The sequence below is a fragment of the Brugia malayi genome, assembly GCF_000002995.4.
Source record: "Brugia malayi strain FR3 genome assembly, contig: Bm_v4_Chr2_contig_001, whole genome shotgun sequence".
In the NCBI taxonomy this organism is placed as follows: domain Eukaryota; kingdom Metazoa; phylum Nematoda; class Chromadorea; order Rhabditida; family Onchocercidae; genus Brugia; species Brugia malayi.
Window position 1 is genome coordinate 852,628 of NW_025062476.1, and position 15,747 is coordinate 868,374.

General features: G+C 29.1%; 4 protein-coding genes across 6 annotated transcripts; 2 read left to right on the plus strand and 2 right to left on the minus strand.

The window, feature by feature from the left end:
- Positions 1–325: 325 nt before the first annotated feature.
- Positions 326–1,988, minus strand: Bma-cchl-1 (cytochrome C-type heme lyase, putative; the record flags this gene model as incomplete). The annotated part of the gene is made up of 7 exons (XM_001892969.1): positions 326–526; positions 815–872; positions 1,000–1,083; positions 1,271–1,391; positions 1,457–1,604; positions 1,708–1,878; positions 1,938–1,988. 7 exons carry the CDS (start codon positions 1,986–1,988, stop codon positions 326–328), a joined length of 834 nt encoding a protein of 277 aa, XP_001893004.1.
- A 2,027-nt stretch (positions 1,989–4,015) lies between these two features.
- Bma-tbb-6 (Tubulin beta-1 chain, putative) lies at positions 4,016–6,731 on the plus strand (the record flags this gene model as incomplete). Its single annotated transcript, XM_001892970.2, has 9 exons — positions 4,016–4,072; positions 4,307–4,415; positions 4,559–4,785; positions 4,876–5,004; positions 5,216–5,378; positions 5,489–5,679; positions 6,033–6,128; positions 6,271–6,457; positions 6,532–6,731. The coding sequence occupies 9 exons, from the start codon at positions 4,016–4,018 to the stop codon at positions 6,729–6,731; spliced, it is 1,359 nt and encodes a 452-aa protein (XP_001893005.2).
- A 2,315-nt stretch (positions 6,732–9,046) lies between these two features.
- Positions 9,047–12,520, plus strand: Bm4455 (EB module family protein; the record flags this gene model as incomplete). Its single annotated transcript, XM_001892971.2, has 10 exons — positions 9,047–9,128; positions 9,344–9,490; positions 9,750–9,872; positions 10,690–10,833; positions 10,905–10,993; positions 11,195–11,342; positions 11,607–11,767; positions 11,924–12,120; positions 12,247–12,338; positions 12,420–12,520. 10 exons carry the CDS (start codon positions 9,047–9,049, stop codon positions 12,518–12,520), a joined length of 1,284 nt encoding a protein of 427 aa, XP_001893006.2.
- Positions 12,521–13,182: 662 nt separating this feature from the next.
- On the minus strand, positions 13,183–15,605 carry Bm1804 (the record flags this gene model as incomplete). Of its 3 annotated transcripts, XM_043078003.1 has the most annotated exons (5): positions 13,183–13,340; positions 13,598–13,754; positions 14,090–14,242; positions 14,506–14,603; positions 15,506–15,605. In XM_043078003.1, the coding sequence occupies 5 exons, from the start codon at positions 15,603–15,605 to the stop codon at positions 13,183–13,185; spliced, it is 666 nt and encodes a 221-aa protein (XP_042933937.1). The 3 variants fall into 3 exon arrangements, with proteins under 3 accessions (XP_042933937.1, XP_001893007.1, XP_042933938.1); XM_001892972.2 differs by lacking the exon at positions 15,506–15,605 and having other exon boundaries at positions 14,506–14,601; XM_043078004.1 differs by lacking the exons at positions 14,506–14,603; positions 15,506–15,605 and having other exon boundaries at positions 14,090–14,188.
- Positions 15,606–15,747: the final 142 nt, after the last annotated feature.

A 15,747-nucleotide genomic window follows, 5' to 3' on the forward strand; every position in this document is an offset into this window, starting at 1 on the left:
TACCTGCACAACTAATACCTTCCTAATCTTTGCGACAATTTTTTTTCATACTACTTAATTTACTGTTCAATACATATAAAGACATCCCTAATATAAATTATATCAATCCACTTAATAGAAAGAATTCGCATAAAGACCTAACTATTATCACGTGTAAGGAGAAACTTTTCTTACTTTGAATAATAAACCCTCGCAATGCCTTAAAGCTTAAAAATGAATAAAACCTCTTGAATGAAATAAAACTTTTTTTTGAATGAGTGCGTCACAATTTTAGGACTCTAAAACCTTAACATTGTTTAGAAAAGCCATGTGGAAGGTGGAAGTATTATGGGTTCTGCTTTTTCTCGTACAAAGGCAATTTTGGAGTAAGGCCCAGTGTTTCAAATTTGAAACGCCAATAAGCAACAACCATCCGATCCCACACATTTCCGACATCCGTGAGTGCTGGACGAACATCTAATATAGTGAATAATTTCGATTTTGGATCAACTGCACCACCATCATAAAAATCGATTATATAATGAACCTAAAATGAATTTCCTTCTTACTGAATAACCTAATTAAAGAATCTTATGAGTTGAAAAGATACGTTTTTAAAAAATTAAAAAATGCTATTTTCAGTAGCTCAACTAAAATGGTGCTTAGAGAAATTATTCTTCTGCATCACAGTAAAAATGGAATAGCCATCATTCTCTTTCTTTTGCCATTCCGTTCGAAAATTATTCCTTAAACGCTATTAACTCACTATACACGGATACGGATAATTTCAATTTTCCTTTCTTATAAAACCAAAAAAAAAAAGAGAAAAACAAACATCTTTTCGCCCACACCGATCTACTGTCCAGTCGTGCCGATCAAAAGGTAAACCGTACCTGAAAAAGATCCTTACAGATGAGTTTGCTTTCACGGAAATTATAAATTGGTGGAAAAAATTATTCGTGAATAGCACATGTCAATGGCAAACGAAAAGCTCTCAAAAACATTAAAAACAGAACAAACCCCAACAACTGTCTCACTCGAGCTCGTGGAGAAATCTTTTGCGCATTGCCATGGAAATTTTTCAACTTTGGACAATTGCATTCACTGTAACTTTTTTTTTTTGCGGTTTACTGCTTCAGCTTTGGAAGTAGAATTGAGACACAGCAAATCCTTTTGCAGTAGCAAAAAAAAAAAAAAAAAAAAAAAAAAAAAAAAAAAAAAACTAAAAAAAATTTTACGAAAATGAAGGTGATAAAATATTATCAGGAGTTATCTTTTTCATAAAACTTACGGATGTAGAAGCATTTCCCACTTCAAAATTTCACGCCATACTTCCTCATTATTTGCGTTGTGGATTTTGATAATTTTGTTCATATCTTTTGCACTAATCTGGTCATCTCGCCATTGCCATCCTATAATCATCAATGAAAGATATTCTAATAGGTAATTCATTAATGAATTCATAAACTAACAATACCTTTTCTTAGCATAGCATTCCAAAACATTTGTTCTGACGGATATTCCCAATAACCATCCTCTGTAGCCTTCGGAATCGTAGATCGTTGTCGTTCGGTACTTAATGGAAACGGTTGGCCAGGAGCAGGTTTTTGATTAGGTGGAGGCATCTGCAACAAAAAAAAAAAAAAAAAAAATTGCAAATATTAAGTACATTCATTTTTTTTAAAGCAAGTGAATATAAATGCACGAATTGTTTCATTGACAACTTACAGCATTTAACTCATTAAATTCAGATCCTGAAGTACATCCACCTTGTCCATCAGTCTTTTCCCTATCTTGATACTTTGGACATTCGGAAGCCATTGATTTAATCATATTTTTTTCTTTTGAGTCAGCAGATTGATCCTTAGCCGATTGGTATGGACAACTGAATTTGGAAACCTGAAATTTGCGAAAATTTTGAGACATAGTTAGACATGCAAGAAAACGAAAAATATTACTTCTGATTGAGCAACTTCATGTGACACCTGTGATGACTGCCGACCACCCATATTGGCCGATTCCTAAGACAGCAAAAATTTGGTCGATTCCTAAATTGGCGAAAATTAGTACAGTTAAGCAAACAAAAACGGAAAAAATTGTTTAAATTATTCAACAAAATTGCTTGTAAAGCATTGATGTAAAGCAATAAACAATGCTTTAAATCTAATGTTATGAATAAAATAACCAAAAATTTTCTATTTCTTAATCACTAATAATTATTAAACTGTTAGCAAAATATATAAAACTAAATTAGCCACAGCCTATATAATGTACTTATTAGCATAAAATGATATCAGTAATAATTTCACAAGTAAAAAATAATTTAAAAAAAAAAAGAAAAAACCCCTTACAACCGTTAAAAAAAAAAAAAAAAAAAAAAAAGAATAATAAGACAACCCCCCGCATTTCCAATTCGTTAAACCATATTTCACACTTTAATATAATTTATTTATCGGGCCCGAACCATCAAATACCCACAGGCCTATATAATGTAATAAATTTGAATTTCATAAATGAGTGCCTCTGAGTGTGGGAAAATGTGTTTAGTGTAATTATTGGGGTCTGAAGACATTAGCCTTATTGTTAATGTTTAAAAAGTAATTTTTTTGTAACATTTTCATATTTTATTGTTTTTCTCTCTTTCTCAATTTATTTTTTATAATTTTTATCAATTAATTGAGCAATTTATTATTAATTGACTGCAACAAATTATTACTTAAATTTATTTAATTATTTGAATGCAAACAAAGTATAATTTCATCTATCAATGTCATATTTTTAGAAATGTTTACAAATGAAACTTTTTTGATTTTTTTAATTAAAATATTCTTAACATTTCTAATATTATCAATAATAATCTGTTATTATCCTAATTGACAATATCCTACGATGAACTTCTCGCTTTTTTTCTCTTTTTCTTACCATAGGATTGTTATTATATTGGTTTTATTTACATCGACATAGCTTAATATAATGAATTATTGATTGATTCCGATGAGTGAGTGTTTTTTTTTTCACGATTCGAGTTAGATTTCAATAATTGAGCTGATTTTTCATTATTGCTTTAATGGAGAAGTTAGAATTTGAGATTATAAGAAAGCAAAAGAAATTTAGTTCTTAGATAATTTACATTTTACATTTGGGCTTTTTACAATGGAACAATTTCTAAATGATTATCATAATCAAAATAGCTTTCATAAGTTACTCTATTGGTCACTCATTTATTCATTCCATGAATCAATTCTTAATTTAGTAGTTTTTCGAAGTAACTTGTCATATGAGTCATCCAGTCAATTAATTTGTGAATTAGTCATTGAGTTCATTGAGCGAATAATTCATTTAATCAATTATCCAGTCTTCCAATTGCGATATGTTAATTAAATACTAAGATAAAGTCTTGAAAATTAGTGGGATAGTTTTCAAAGTGATCCAGAGAGTGTGGTTCTTGATATGAATTCTGAGTGTTACAATTAGAATGTGTTTGCATTATTCTCTTTCGTTGATTTATCTTGAAAAAATTTGCATAAATGAAGGAATGAATAGTATTTAAGAGAGAAATTAAACTGGCAGTCAGTTAGTTTGTGACTATTTGATATCTGTGCGGTTGCTTTATTCTTTTGCTTTCAACTTACTGTCAGTTGGTTGTTATCGGCGTATTTTTTTTCTTTTTTCTTTTTTAAAAAACAGAGATCTATTTTTATTTATGTTATTATTTTTGTCCTTATATTGCTATTGACAGTTTATATAATTTGAGTAATTGATAATTATGAAATGAAGGGATTTTTTGTCATTTATGAATAAAATATTGGTGCAAGGAATAATTATTTTTTGTGATAGCAATGAAAATGAATGAACATTACTTTACATTTTATCATATAACAATTTGCGAATGCTCTCCTTACAGCATAGTTCGTTCTTTCCAGAAGTTATCGTCTGGTTATCACTGTTAGCTAGCGGATTAATTTTCGTGATAAAAAGGAGGGTTGACAGAGTATTTTGGTGAGCGATCAAAAGTGGTAGAAATTAGCTGACAACAATGCGAGAAATTCTTCAAATTCAGGCTGGCCAATGTGGTAATCAAATTGGCACAAAGGTTTCCAGGATTTCTCATACACTTTTATATCTATTTGTATTTTTATATAAAACGATGAGCAAATATTACACATTATTAGAGAACAAACATAAAGCTTATATGATCAAACTGGACAAGAACAGATTATATTAGCATAAATGGCAGACTTAATTGGTCGTATACATAAATATTTTTGCATAATATTAATTACTTAAGAAGCCTTATTTACAACACAATTTACGTGGTAGTTTATAGTTTTGGGAGGTGATTTCGGATGAACATGGTATAAAACCAGATGGCACATATCATGGTGAATCGGATTTGCAACGCGAGCGTATTAATGTTTACTACAATGAAGCAAGCAGTTAGTTTTACATTTTTCAGTTTGAATAATTGTGATAGTGTTCCAGCGAGGTCAAAAATCGAGGTAGTGGATAACTTTTTCAATTTTTTGGAAGTTTCATGTTTAGCAAAACTAGTCTAGTTATTTCGTTTATTTTTCATCAGATGGTCGTTACGTCCCTCGCACTGTTCTGGTTGATCTAGAACCCGGTACAATGGATTCAGTTCGCAACAGTCCATACGGGAAGCTCTTTCGTCCCGATAATTTTGTTTTTGGTCAAAGTGGTGCTGGTAACAACTGGGCCAAAGGACATTATACAGAAGGAGCAGAACTAGTTGACAGCGTTCTGGATGTCGTCAGAAAAGAAGTTGAAGGATGCGACTGCTTGCAGGTTAGACATACTTTCACTCTCAAACTTTGTTTGTTTTTTTTTTTTTTCCATTTTGCTGTTAATTAAACAAAGAAAATACTATGTTTTCAGGGTTTTCAACTCACTCATTCGTTGGGAGGCGGTACAGGCTCAGGCATGGGTACGCTAATGATTTCAAAAATTCGTGAAGAGTATCCGGACCGTATCATGAGTACATTTTCAGTCGTTCCATCACCAAAGGTTTTCTTAACAATTTTTTTAATATGTGGCTGTTTCATGAAAAATGGAATATTTGATGAATAATTATGCTACCTCTAGTTCAGCCTTTAATTAATTGAAAATTAATATGTTCTGAAAAGAAATATTGAACAATTTGGGATTGGGTGGATCGAATGACTTTATGTAATTTTGTTTCAAAAGGTTCTTTTAAAAAAATGCATGAGATCTTCAGGTTTCGGATGTCGTACTGGAACCATACAATGCTACTCTATCAGTTCATCAATTAGTTGAAAATACAGATGAGACATTCTGTATCGACAATGAGGCATTGTATGATATTTGCTTCCGAACTTTGAAGTTATCAGATCCCAACTATAACAATCTCAATCATTTGGGTATGTTATATGAACATTTAGATCTGAGTTTTTATTCGTACACTGTACAGTTAAATTTGTTTCATAATAAGGATTTCATGGCTTTTATGATATAATTTGTTATCATTTAGTCTCAATGACAATGTCTGGAGTAACAACTTGTCTTCGTTTTCCTGGCCAACTTAATGCTGACCTCCGTAAATTGGCGGTAAATATGATTCCGTTTCCACGTCTCCATTTCTTCATACCGGGATTTGCACCACTTTTTGCACTCAATTCAGCTGCCTATCGCGCTCTGACCGTTGCTGAACTCACACAGCAGGTTGGTTTTCAATTTGATTATATCATATATATATATATATATATATATGCCACATCCCTACAAGGAATTAATACCATTCATTAAGGAAGCACCGATTGAAAATGATTTAAAGAAAATAAATTAATGCTACTGTTTATTTTATGTATTGCTATTGCTTAATTATGAAAAGATTTTTTTTTTTTGATGTCTTCATTTATTGCGTTCTGTTTCTTAAATGATGTAATTTTTTCTTCTGCATATTTCCACAAAAAATATATATATATATATATATGAACACATTTTTAGGTTTCGTTCAAGTTTATTCACTGGTTCTTCTCTCTTTTTTGTTCATAGTTATGATTAATACATTTTAGGTTTTCGATGCAAAGAACATGATGGCAGCATGCGATCCACGACATGGCCGTTATCTTACGGTAGCGGTTATGTTCCGTGGCTCGATGTCGATGAGCGTATGTGTTTTTATAGATAATTCTGCGTTTCTAAGTTCAGCACTGTTCATTTGATGATGTTTTTTTTTTTTTTTCATTTTGTTTGATAACGTTTTCTTCGTTTAAAATTCCATGGATTCTTTGGATACAACATGAATTTTAGGAAGTGGACAGTCAGATGTTCAATGTACAGGATAAGAATTCATCGTATTTCGTGGAGTGGATTCCAAACAATGTTAAAACAGCTGTTTGTGATATTCCACCACGCGGCTTAAAAATGAGTGCAACTTTTATTGGTAATTCGACAGCTATCATGGAGCTTTTTAAACGTGTCTCGGAACAGTTTACTGGTATTGTTTTTAAACTACTATCACATTACATTATCTGAACATATTAAATGCACTAAATGAAATATAATTTATAGCAATGTTCCGTCGTAAGGCTTTTCTTCATTGGTACACTGGCGAAGGGATGGATGAGATGGAATTTACTGAGGCAGAAAGCAATTTGAATGATCTCGTGTCGGAATATCAGCAATACCAGGATGCTACCATTGAGGATGATGATGAATACAATGAGAGTGGCAGTGATATATATAATAATCAGGTTGAACCGGAATATTAAATTGAATGGGAAATTCATGCAACTCTGTCATTAATTACCGCTGCCAGATTTATTAAAAATTTTTTCTATTGGTTTCTAATTCTGCGCATTGAATCATTAATTTCAGCTCAATTATTGGGAAAATTGATTTTAGTTGTTTGATGTTAGAATTTGTGCAAATTTTGTGAAAAATTCAGCATTTAAATTAAGTGGAATTTGTACTTGTAATACCATTTATAGAAATATCTTTTTGATTCGTGAATAAATTTGAGCGAATTTTATACCGGTGAGAAGGAAGAGTTATGTTGTTTTTTTTTTTTTTTTTTTTTCTCCAATTTATTCATCTTATAATGTTAATTCTACCTGTAATTTTTTGAAATGGTTTTGTTTTCTTTTTTATAGAATTTAAGACTTAATGTTAAGGATTCTCAAATTTTGAAAACTCTGGGTTTGCCTTTGCCAAGTATTCACTGCATTCCATCTGTTTTCTCTTTTCTTTTCTCCTCCCATCCTCTCTCCCTCTTCGAATCTACAGGATATACCTAAATTTATTCAAATCATCCCAATATCATTTTCTGTTTTTTTGATGAAATGAATGTAAGCAGTATAAGTAAGTACAAAGCTGCCCAGAGTTATATTTGTGTTATACTTAATCGTTTTTTTTTGTCAAAATCCATTTAAAGTACAAATTTCTTTTAAACTTTTGTGTTTTGCATTTATATCAAGTCGAAAGTTAGACGAAGGTGCTAAGATGTTTCGCGAATAGTATGTATACTAGAATTATACATAGTTTACTACTTTAGAGTAATTCTACTTATCATTTATCTTACTATTCATAGCAGACAAAGTGGTGTAATTCATAACTTTTTATGTATTTATCTGATAGTTAGAGTAATTTGTTAACAATTAGTAGTTAAGGCATTGAAAAGATTAGTATAGAATTTTTAGCTAAGTAAAAATTTTTTTAGTTAAATCTTTTAGAATGTTCGATATCACTAATGAAATAAAACATTTCGAGGATAAAGTTAGGCTGTCAATCGCTAGTTAAATTGTGGTAGAGTGGAGGAAGTTCTTTTTTTTTATTTGATTTGATAAGTGGATGAATGAAATTTCGTTATTTCGACAAAAGCAATATTTTTAATTAGGAAAGATTATTTGGAAAGAAAGATATGATGGGAATGAAGTTTACAAATTGCTTGAATTATTTTATGATTATCTTAAAATACCAATGATGTTAAAATCTGGTAGTGATGTGATTTCCTAATAATTTTTTTCATTTAAAATAACTATTAATTCTTATTACAACATTAACAATAGTAAAGGGATAATGGAAGAAGGAATAAGTTAAAAACTTATTAATAAAATACCAAATATAGAAGTGTTCAAAAGCAATCAAACCATACACCATCATTACCTAACAGCTAAACTTATTTCTGTAAAATATTCATCCATTTATGTATGAAATGAAATAAATTAAGAATTAAATTAAAAATGATAACTTATATAAAAATTGAAAGGAAGAATGAGAAAAAACACTTAGTTAAACTTATCTTAATTTCAAGAAAAAGAATGAAATCATAGATGGGATGAATCAATTCAATTAAATGTATAATTGAGTAAATTGATCAATTCCAATTATAGAAATACGAGTATACATAGTTATAACTTTTATAGTATTAATTATCTTGTTGCAGCTATTATTTAATATTTTTACTTTTCAAAGGTTTTTTTTATATATTATATAGAAGAGTTTTTGAATGTATTAATAATGTTTTTTATATATTTATTTTTATATTTAATATTTAAAAAATTAAAAAAAAATTTTTTTTTTTGTTACTTTATATTTGAAAATTTGCTATATATTAAGAAAAAATGTGTATCAAAAATTTTCTTAAAATTATCACTATACTAATATTGCTAGAAGATAATATGATGATAACAATATGATAAATCATTTCTCTCTCTTTGTCCATAAAAAGAAAAAAACAAAACTATTCAATGATAATTTAACAAATTTATCCAAAAGAAATGTTAAATGAAAAGGAAAAACAGAATAAATATAATTGGGTGAATTTTTTTTTTTTTTTTTAGAATTTTGATGTTATAAATGAGAAATGAGAAGATAATAATCATTAGTTCATTTCATGATAAATTGATTTAATCGATAGATCGATAGATAGGATAGAAAAATAGAATTGAAGAGATAGAAAAGATTAAAATGGTGTGAAAATTTTCGATCTTGTTCGAAAAACCGGATTTACAAACATGAAGAAATGTGATGAGATGTAAATGAAATGAAATTTCATCGAGAATAACGCTATGACTGATTGATTGTAATGTATCAGAACGAAATGATACGACACTTATGGTTATTTCTATTCATTAAACAAGTTTATTCTAACTTTACTCCATGTAATGGTATGTTTAATTTGATTTATAACAAATTTTAGTTCAAATTTTATTTATCATTTTTATCATATGCATTATCATTTTACATTTATTACATTTATTCATTTGAAATGAATGATAGTATTTTGATAAAAATGATTTTATATGATATATTTGAAAAGTATGATAATATATGTTATGATGAAAATATTAAAAAATAAATAATTTTTTTTTTTTTTTTAAAGGAAAATCACCACTTGGTGGCACATGTGATTGGAATATTGATTGTGAGAATAAAGGATCAATATGTTTACGAGGACGTTGTAGATGTCATCCACATTATACTGAAATTGTAGATGACAAAAGAGGTGGTAATCCATATTGTAAACGATGTAAGTTTCTCTTCTCTATCTTTTTTTTTTTTTTTTGCTATATTTTAATTTAGTTATAGTTAGTTAAATTCTATTTCATGCTAATATTTATTAAAGGTTTAATCCAAATATATAAACAATAATAATAGATATATGTATTCAAATGTAACATTATTTTTATTTTAAATTTTATTTTTATTTTATATATATATATTTTATATTTTTATTTTAAATTTTGAAATTAAAAAAAAAAAAAAAAAAGTAAAGTAAATAATTTTAGTACCAGCAAAAGTTGGCCAAATGTGTACCACTAAATGTCGTGAGCCATTATTTTGCCGTAGTGGACAATGTCAATGTGTTCAACGTGGTACAACAACATTAATTAATGGTCAATGCATATCGAGTATGTCTATACGTTACGTGAAATTTACTGAACAACATTAGTTAATGGTCAATGCATATCGAGTGTGTCTATACGTTACGTGAAATTTACTGTATTGATTTACGTGAAATTTACTGAACAACATTAGTTAATGGTCAATGCATATCGAGTATGTCTATACGTTACGTGAAATTTACTGTATTCATACGTTTAAATTACTTATCAATAGATTGCTATAAGTTATTATTTAGTAATGTCATCAGTTTTGGTTTAACTAGTTAATTAATTAATTAACTAGTTTGCACACATTAATTTGATATGATAATCACTTGCAAAATGCATATAGTATATACTTATATATTTTTTAATATAAATATACATGCTATAAATGATAAGCAATATTTCATAAATAATTTTTTTTTTTATATAAATAATAATTTTTAATAATTTAAAACAATAATTTTAAATAATTTTTACATTACATACAATTATTTCAATATATTTCAATATTCCAAACATATATTCTCCTTTTTTCTTTTTTTCTTTCGATAAAAAATGAAGTGAATGAATTAGTTGAATACAAATTATATATGATAATTTATATGCAAGTATTTTAAAATTTTTTTTAAAAAAAATTTTTATTATATTATCATTTAAATCATTTCAAACAATTTCATCTTTGTAATATAATTTTTAAGAGTGAAATTAATTTCTGTATGCTATCTTATCATTCTAATTAATTATTATTCTAACTATAATTTTAATTTATTATTCTAATTAATTGATTATTGATTATTACAATTATAATTATCATACTTATAATGAATCTATGGTTAAGTGAGCCGAGTGGGTGATCGTTGCACGCGACATTACGACTGTTCCGCACCTTTTTCGGCATGCTTGAATTCGCAATGTGTATGCATTAGTGGTACCATACAGCAAGGCTCACAATGTATAGCAAAATCAGCTTGTCCACTTGGAGGTAATTTTCTTTTATTTTATAATTAATTACTAATATTTTATGAAATATTTTTATAACATGCAAAATTGCAGGTATTCCTGGTAATGCATGCATTCGTAAAGCAAATCAACATATGGTAGAAAATTTTGTCGATGGGGCTGATGATTGTCCACCTGGACAGGTAAATAAATTTCACTTTTATATGGCTATTTTATTTTTCTTTTTTATGATTTAATTTTCAATTCTTTATATTAACTTAAAAGTATGATTATTGGATAAAATTACTCCCAGTATAAATTATTATCAAATGGACAAAAAAAAAAAAAAAAAAAAGAAAAAATGATAATAATAGGATGTAATTATTTGATAGAAACATTTTTAGATATGTATAACTATTGGTGAATCACCAATGGGACATTGTTGTCCAAAAGTATGTCCACTTGGAACATTACCAGAATATAATTATTCTTGTGATCCTACTTCAAATATTCGTTGTCCATCTGATACACATTTTTGCCATCGTATTTCAGGTATTTTTGTTTTATTTCATGTTACATTTTATGTTATCTTATTATACTACATCAAATATCTAACTTACTTTTATTGAATATTTGAAAATCTTTTTAGATTATCCTTAATAACTAATCTTAATGTTATCTTTATATATATATAATGTCTTCAATTAATGAAGAAATAATTTCACAAAATGATAAAAAAAACAAAGTATAATTTATCCATTAGTTTTATCCTAAAATTTAAAAACTTTAGAATAAAATGACTTATTGTGGATTTAGATGGTGGATTTTCCCAATCATTATGCTGTCGTCGGCCATGTAATGCTATGGCACCTAAAGCATTGTATATTAATGGTATATGCATGGCACGCGGGCAACTTAACTCACAATGTACTGCAAATGAGCAATGTGGTGGTGGTGAAGGTATGATATGCAATAGAGTAAGTTGACAGATCGATTGAAAATTTGTTTGTAAAGAAAGAGAATCGAAAAAAGAAAGTTATTCTTCTGAGAATTTAAAAGAAAAAAAAACGAATATTTCATGAATTTATTAATATCTAATGACGTTTCCGTAAGAAATATTTTTTTTTGTTTAGGGACAATGTGAATGCTTAGCTGGATTTCATCCACTTGTCGATCCAGTGACGCATCCATTGCGTAATCCAAGTCAAACCTGTACACGAGACTGTGAATCTGAGGCACTTTCTCGAGACACAACCTGCCTAAAGCCAGTAGCACTTCAAGGTCATTGTTTCATCCAAAAACAATGCCCAATAAATTCCGGATGTTATAGGTAAGTTTTTTACAGCTACACTAAAATGTAGAATATTAAAATTTCAAATTCAAAAATAGCAGCAAGGGTTTAATAAAAAGTAAATGCATTTTTGTATGACCTTCATGATATTTCTTCAAGTTTTAGGGGTCGATGTCAGTGTAAGTGTGGCTTTAAACAAGAGAAACAACGATGTGTTGAGTTACCTCCATCACCAACGACAACAAGACAACCATCCGGTATAAATTAAAATCCAGTTGTAATTCCTCTGATTTGAATGCATTTTTCCCAAACGATATCTTAAAAGGTTCTGTTTTCAGTGATAGTACCTGGTACTGTAATCGTACCTGGTGGCGATTTCTTAAGCCTCATTGGGAACTTTTTTGGTAGAACGGGAGCGCGAAATGCTATCGGCAGATAACGTAGGATGATTACACAATATACATTCCCGGCTTTACATTAACGCTGTATTATGCTTTGTAAATTATTGTAGCAAAAATCTCTAAAACATCCCCAAAAAATTGTTTGTAATTAACCTTCAGAAAATTTCTCTTACTAAAAGAATGTAAAGGCTAATTAAATTAGGAAAATTCTGCGTTAAATAGTCAAGAAATTACGAAGATCTAGTGTGAACAGATATGTTCGTTTTCGTTTTGAGCTAGTGTCTTTTCCTCTGATCCATCTGTCTTCCTAAACATGCATAAGACTTTCAACGAAAAGGAAAAATTGCAAAAGAATGAATTTGATTGAATGGATTTGAGCAACACTGTGCAGCATTTCATTTATCAAATTAACAACCTACCTACCTGAAAAGATTCACGAAAAAGTAAGAATATGCCACAAACAAATATCAAAGACCTCATGTATTGAACAAAATTAAAATGAATTACTTTTCAGTCATTCGACATGTGTACATGTTGACAGCAAAGGCCGAAATAATTATACATGAAAGAGGGAGACTCATGAAACGTAAAACGTAAAACTATTTCGTTCCAAGGATAACATAAGTTAGAGTTCTAGAAAATACCAATAAAAGCATAGAAGATTGGACAGTTCATTATTTTTTTTTTAATCGCCTGAAGATTATTCCTTCACAATCATTGGAACGCTAACTTCCTTCACTTTTTCCGTTCCAACAAGTAACTCGACCAATTTTAATGCAAACTCTAATGCAGTTCCTGGGCCACGGCTAGTGACTATATGATCTGTTGTAACCACACGATCTTCAGAATATTTGTATCCTGAAACTGAGCAAGAAGAATTTACTTGAAAAGTTTCCACTTAATAAAAACTCACTTAAAACTTTAGTTCTCCAGAAAAGCAATAAAATAGAAAGAAGGCCATTATCCAGTGCAACTCTGGCTAAACGCTAATAAAAGCTAAACTGTGGCATTTAAACAAAAAAAAAAAAAAAAAAAAATGCATACAAGAGACTTTTGAAAAGTATATAAGGTGGAACAATGTAATCACAAGATTATTTCCTATTGAACTAACCTACCTCCTTCCACAAGTTTTGGTTTAACACTTGGGTGTGATGTCAGCAATATCCCTGGGGCAATACCGTGACTTTTTAGGGCAATCGGTGCAGCACATATCGCAGCTATGTAACGACCACTTTCGTACTGAGTTCGAAGTATAGTGCCCACTTCGTCTGACTGAAAATGAGACTGTTTGCAATTGTTAACATCAAGGCGCAACAAAAACCAACCAACAACACTTCGAATAAAAGATGATAGTAAATAAAAATTTACTAATAATGCATTCTGACGTAGTCTTATTGATTCCTGCTAAACGACAGATTGTGCAAAAAATGTCAGTGCCACAAAAATTTTAAACTATTACGATCAGAAGAAAATGAATATATAAACGGGTTGCTCTCATTTGCTCAGATCGGCATGTAAAATATTATCAAAATACCTTAAGCTTCGAATTATAAAAGAATAATGTCGAAATTATAAGTGAGAGAAAGTATAAAATAACGCAAACTTACTGCTGCAAGGGAATTTGCCCCTTGTAAGCCACCTGGCAAAATCACAACATCAAATTTGTTATCTGCCACTTCGAATAAAGCTTTATCAGGCGTAATCATCACTTGCCTCGAACATTTCACTGTATTTTTACCGAGAAGACCAGCAATAGTAACCTATAAAATTCTATTCACATCAACACAAAAAATTGGATAATTTAGGTAAAATAAAGTTGAACAGACTAAGGCAGTAATTTTTCGCGGTACGTACGACACCAAAAAAACGCATTTGACACAAACTACACCTCAGTTTAACATATAAAACTACATTAGTTACATCAGCTGTATCTCTAACGTGTAAAACTGAGTCGTATAATTGGTTACGTAACGAAAAATCGAATTTAATTTTGATTAAAATAAGTATGAATATCGCCTGAAACCTCAACTCCAGCTCGTCTCAAAACGTCAACGGGAATAACAGTTTCCATTTCCTCGGCCCCCTCAGCAAGTATAACCATAGCAGTTTTTGATGCCATGCCTAAATAATTTATGAATGATGTATATATATACATAACTGAGCTAGTGATAATTCTGAAATTTAGGCACTTCTTACACTGTTTTTTAGACAAATATTAAAAAAAAAAAGTTTTGAATTACAAACTCTAAAGTCTCAAGTCGCTATACCGATCTAAATGTAACACTAATAAAAATAATGCTACAGCTCACTTTCTATGTTTAACAATCTAGAAACAACAGTTATGAGTGCAGCTCATATCAAAATAATGCCAAACAAAATATTAAAGCACCAAGAATTAAATAAAATAATTGTAAAAGCATAAAAAGATTAACAGTGAAAGGGAAAAAAATTCAAAAAAACAAAAACAAAAAAAAAAAAAAAAAAAACAGTCAGATCTTACGTATAATAATGTAAAGTTATTAATGATATTTCATACATTACTCATTAAATTATTACAATATTACAAAATTCATCTGTACGTGTAATTTAAGTTTTAATTATATATGACACGTTTACGTAACGTGTTAATTTCAGACACGTATAAATCGTAAACACGAAACGTATGTCAAATAAGTACAGTAGTTCTCTTTCGTTAACAGTTGGCATAATATTTAGTGAATTTTATTTGCTTGTTTTGTTTTCCTTTTAAGTTACAAAAAAAAAAAAAAAAAAATTATCTAATAATTCTTATTTGTTTTTCCTTTTTTATTATCCAAATTAAGAAATGATGTTTGTCTTTTGATTTCCTGAAATAATTACACTTGTAGATTTTTTTTGCTCTCTTTACAGAGTTATCGAATGTCTAATTTGTGTACTAATCTTTTATTCAATTAATTACATGAGATTTTAGTAATATTAAACAAGTCAAAAAAAGTTCATTGGGCAGGAATAATATGAATAATGTAAGGAAATGTTTAATGAACCTGCTGTGAATTGACTGATTTGTTTCCACTTTTTTAGCATCTTTTTCCGAACAATCATCTCACAAATATTAACTACTTGAGGCTTGTATATAGATAGCATTATTCTCTTCAGTTATCTGCAAGTTCTTTATACCAGTTAACATATATTAAAAATACATTATGTATTATTGAATAGTAAACAAACATCTGATTAGAATATTTATTAATTGCATTGAAAGCATCATCAAATAGTATCCAATCTT